We start from the raw sequence: 4,734 nt of genomic DNA, 5'->3' as shown, positions 1-4,734 counted from the left end.
AGCGGGGTGGGAGGGAGGTTTGGAGGGAGGGTACCAGAGATGGGATGGGTCTTCCCACAAGTCAGGGGTTGTGGGTGGAGGCACCAAAGATGAGAGATGGACAGGCTGGGGATTGGGAGGGGAGAGTGCCAAGGTGAGCCAGGCTGCCATTGCTTCCCAGCTCCTTCCGCCTCCCCACTTCACCCTGCCTTTCCTCCCCACTCTCTCCCTCCTGGTTCCCACTCCCATTTGGACCTGGCACCACTCCCTGTGAGTAAGGGGGCCCACCTCCTGTTCTGTTCCCTACCTTCTTCCTCACTCTGCCTTCAAGGAGTGACAACCCCCCCCGAATGATGAAGACCAAGCAGGGAGCTGTTGGAGGCGGGAGGGGGGAGGGGGCTGAGCAGGGCCTATGGGAGGGCCTTGGGGAGTTGGGGGGTTTAGGGAGCCTTTGCCACATCTCTGGCTCCACCTGCCACCCCCATCTGACTATGCTTTGGGGTCAGGGGCCACTTTGCCCAAGCCGTGGAGGTGGAACAAGGATGCCCACAGAGGGCCACGGGGCCACTGGAGGTCAGCCCCAAGACCTTCACCAGGGACGAGGAGAAGGAGTGTCCTCTTGACGGTGAGTGTGGTGGCCACGGGCGGGCGTTGGGGCAGTTCCAGAAATAGGCCCTCTTCCTCAGACTCCTCGGGGGTGTGGGGCCTGGAAGGACACAGAACGGTTTGAGGGAATGCTGGGGGCAGGCTGTCTGGATTTGAATTCATTCCATTCCACTATGCCAAGCTGTGGGACGGGGGCAAGTTGCTCAACCATCTGCGTCTCCGTTTCCTTGTCTCTGGAATGAGAATGGAACAGTATCTACCTCAGAGGGCAGTTGCAAGGAGTCAATGAGATGCTCTTTGCGGAGTGCCTAGTACTGTGCCTGGCACATAGGAGGTGTTTGCTAAGAAAACGAGGGACCTCTCCCTCACTTCAGCCTGCTCCATGCCCCTGTCCTGCTGGGCTGCTCCTGGTTCCTGTCAGCCTGTCAGTGACACTGCCCCTTCACAGGAGACCTCAGGCTGGCCTCTTCAAAACTGGGGGCAGCTCCTTGGAACCGCCTCCTCACCTTGTACAAGCAGCTTCAGAAATCAGCCATGACCAAGGTCTGTGCGACCAGGCTGGGGCAGTAGGGGGTGAAGCCTGGGTGGGGCTCCTCCCCACGCTTGGCTGGACCCCAGGATTTTTGGCTTGGGCAGACCCCTCTTAACTTTTGGGGAGCTGTACCCTCCTGCTTTTTGTTTTATCTGGGGGTGAGGCTGCAGGCTTGGGTCCCTGTCATCTGATCAGCGTCGGGGCTTGCCCTCAGTTTCCTCTCAAGGAAGGCTTGCCTGATGAGAAAGGCAAGGAAAAGGAAACGGAGGAAGAGGACAGCTCATTCAAGCTCTGTGTCCCAGGCATTGTCACCCTACAGTCACCGCTGCATAAGACTTTTAGGTCAACAGATACAGTGGGTAAGTGCAGCGTGCAACCTGCCCTCAGGCCCAGGGGGCTCCCCTTGGCCACGGCTCAGGGGTGTGATACCAGTTCTTACCACCAGGTGGGACCAGAGGACCTATGATGACCACTGGAGCCGGGGTGTGGGGGTGGGGCTGAGGACCCGTGGCTCGACTGGAGAAGTCTAAGCTAGTCCTTTCTCCAGGTCTGGGAGGCAGTAGGTGGGGACGGTGACTGGGGCTTGTGCTCCCAGGAGCATCACCCTTTCCCAGGACGGACTTCTAACCCATTCGGTACTCCTGTGCTGCCCAGATGTGGTGAGCAAGGATGGTAATAGCATAACGTGATCACTGTTGACATTTGCATAGCCAAAACTATGGGCCAGACCCTCTTCTGAGCATTTTTCATGAAATGCCATATCACAACTCTAAGGTAGGTCCTCTATTATAATCTCTACTTCATAGTGAGGAAGCAGAGGCACAGAGAGGTTAAGTAACTTGTCCGGGGTCACACAGCTAGTATGTGGCAGAGCTGTGACTTGCACCTCGGCAGTTGGGGTGGTCCCAGATCCTTGTTCTTGAGTCTGTGGCTGGTGGAAGGTGAGGGCAGATGTCTGCCCCTTGCATGCTTTCCCCAGGAAGTGAGAACACGCACACTCAAGCACGCAGGAGGGAGCCCACTGGCCAGGGAGTTTCCTGGGGAAGTCATGGAGGTGGGGAGGTCGTTATGCGGCCAGCTCCAGGTAATGGAAATGTAAGGGCCAGGGCTGGGGGTGACCAGGGACTGCACAGGGCTGGGATGAGGCCTGGAGAGCCGGAGCCGTCTCTTCTCCCTTCCACCGCCGACAGGTTGCCCCGCCATCTCCTGCCTGCCCCATGCCCGTTTCTCTGACTCTCAGGTTTCGTGGAGTCGGAGTTAAAGAAGCTTCTGGCAGTACAACGGGAGTCCCGCCTCTGGAAGATGGGCAGCCACGAGGGCCGAGAGCTGCTGACCCAGCCAGAGATCACCCTGGAGGAGGCGGGCATTGTGGATGGCCAGGTAGGCCGGGCCTGTCCCGGACCACTGCCTCCTGCCTGAGGGCACTGGAGAAAGTGGGGCCTCCCACCTCCATAGGCCCCTGGCCCTGGCTCCAACCTCCCACGGCCTGGGTAGTGAAGGCAGCATCCCTTCTTGGTGGTGGTATTTCTGAGAGTAGGAGCCTGACCCCCTGCACACACACACTTCTTCATCCGCCTCTCCGTCTCTTACTTGACCTCATAATATTGCTCTTGTTCTCTTTTCTCCCCCATTCTCGCCCATGCTTTACTCCCACAAACACTCGTTGACACTGGCCTTCAAGGTCAGGCCTGTCCCAGCTTCTCTGAGTGCCCATGGACAGATCTGTGGTCAGAAAACGTGTTGATGTCCTTTTAAATTAATTTGCATTCATTCGTCAACTCATTCTTTCATTCCGTGGACATTTGGCCCTGACAGGCTACGTAGTTCCCTTTTGTAGGAAAGTAAAGGGACTAGCATAGGGTTCAGAGGCCAAAGGCTTTAGCCGAAGCCCTGCTCTGGCCTGGATTTGCTCTGTGGCCTTGGAGGCAGGCCTTGGCTTCTTTACCTGTAGAGGGAGACTGGTGGGAGAACCAGGCGCTTGATCTTAGCCAAAAGGCCGAAGCTACTAAAGGATCAAACAAAAGAGGGGATGCCTGCCAGCTGTCAAGGGCACTGGAGTGTTAGGGGTGTGACTTACCCCTTTGGGGGAGTGAATAGCAGCATTGCCTGCCCCCCCTCCCCCGGTACTGAGGGGCGGCCCTCTCATTGTCCTGAGCCTGCGGGCCTGAGTCACCGGGCCCCTCCGTGCTCCAGGGAACAAGGCTGTGCACCTTGTCCTAAACCACAGGGGTGGCCCCAGCTCTGTCAGGGGCCCTCACTTTTGCCTTTTCATGCTAAAGGGATCTCTCGTCACCCTTCCCGCCCTCTTCTCCTCCCTCTCTCCTCCAGAACCACCCCCAAGCCAGCCTGCCTCTGTCTCAGGGGTAGGGGTCACAGTCCTGGGGTAGCCTGAGCAACATTAGGGGTCCCTAGGGAGTTTCTGGGTAGTGGCAGGTTGGGGCCCCGCTCAGGCCTCACTTGGGGGACAGAGCTGTCTCAGGAAATATCTTCCTGCTGTGGGTGTTTCGAGGGTCCTATCCTCATCTATCACCCCCCACTCTCTCCTTATCTGCCCTTAGGGACACCAAGCTGAGGGGGAAGGAAGCCATCCCCCAGCCTTTGGGGAATGCTGGGGACCTAGGGGAGGGGCGCTGAGGCAGCTGAAGCACCACCCTAGGCTGGAGGGAGGGGTGCAGAGCCCCCTTGGTGTGGTGTCCAGGACAGAGGTGAGGGAGGGGAGGGCTTTGCTGGGGCGCCTGACTCCTGGGGCTTCCAGGGACCACCCCCCAACCAAGTTGGAGGGAGAAGGGTCCCTCATTTAGTGGGAGGGAGGTGGCTCAGGGTTGGTGGCCTTGGCTGGCTGTGGGGACATGGGGGAGGGTCTGGAGTGGCCTCAGGATGCTTATCTCTTAGGGGGTAGGGGAAAGGTTCTAGGGGTACAGAGCAGGAAGGGAGAGCCCAAAGGCACTGAAGCCTCTTTCTTCACCCATTTCTGCCCCCAGCACTTGCTCCTGGAGGAGATGGACGAGATGGGAAACTGGCCTCCAGAGTGAAGCTGGTGCTGGACCCGAGTCTGCCCTGCTTCCACATCCCTTCAGCCTGAATAGGGATTTAGCCTCCCCCTCATGAAGGCACATCCAAGGCGCCCCTGGGGCCAAGGTGTCTTGAGATCAATGGTATCCAAGTGTCTGCAGGGTGGGCCTGCCCAGCAGAATGTCCCCACCCATCAGACTCAGGCCTGTGCTTTTATTAATAAAACCCACTTTGACTTTGGCCTCCTTGGCTGTCTCTGGACCCCACGCCTCCTCCTCGTGCTAAGAGCAAGCTCAGTTTATCCAGGGTCTCGGTCTAGCCCCCAGTGTGGCAGCCCCAATCGCAGAGCCCTGAGTTCCAGTGGAGGGGCCACAGTGGAGGACAAGAGGTTTGATGGACCTGACCTGGGGCTGGGGAAGGACTAGTGGTCAGAGTGCCAGGAAAGCCCCTGCAACCACGAGACCAGACCCTGTTAGTAGGAGCATCCCTGACTTCCCTCCCTCCTAAGTTCCCAGGCCAGGCTCACGGCCTCGTGGGGAGGATCCGGGAATTCTCCAGCAGGAAATTCCTGCCCAGCCAGCACAGGGACAAAGCCAGGAAAGCGG

The 4,734-nt window shown here is 58.4% G+C and overlaps 1 protein-coding gene across 1 annotated transcript; it reads left to right on the top strand.

Annotated features, from left to right (window-relative positions):
• Positions 1-8: 8 nt before the first annotated feature.
• Positions 9-4,369, top strand: LOC100471995 (putative gametogenetin-binding protein 1). Its single transcript, XM_034653421.1, has 8 exons — positions 9-249; positions 486-604; positions 1,034-1,128; positions 1,332-1,476; positions 2,097-2,201; positions 2,358-2,497; positions 3,676-3,822; positions 4,099-4,369. The coding sequence occupies exons 3-8, from the start codon at positions 1,120-1,122 to the stop codon at positions 4,147-4,149; spliced, it is 597 nt and encodes a 198-aa protein (XP_034509312.1). The 5' UTR covers positions 9-249; positions 486-604; positions 1,034-1,119; the 3' UTR covers positions 4,150-4,369.
• Positions 4,370-4,734: the final 365 nt, after the last annotated feature.

This window comes from Ailuropoda melanoleuca, unplaced genomic scaffold (genome assembly GCF_002007445.2).
Source record: "Ailuropoda melanoleuca isolate Jingjing unplaced genomic scaffold, ASM200744v2 unplaced-scaffold8665, whole genome shotgun sequence".
Taxonomy (NCBI): domain Eukaryota; kingdom Metazoa; phylum Chordata; class Mammalia; order Carnivora; family Ursidae; genus Ailuropoda; species Ailuropoda melanoleuca.
The sequence above is the reverse complement of the archived record's forward strand: the minus strand, read 5'-3'. Positions and strand labels throughout refer to the sequence as shown.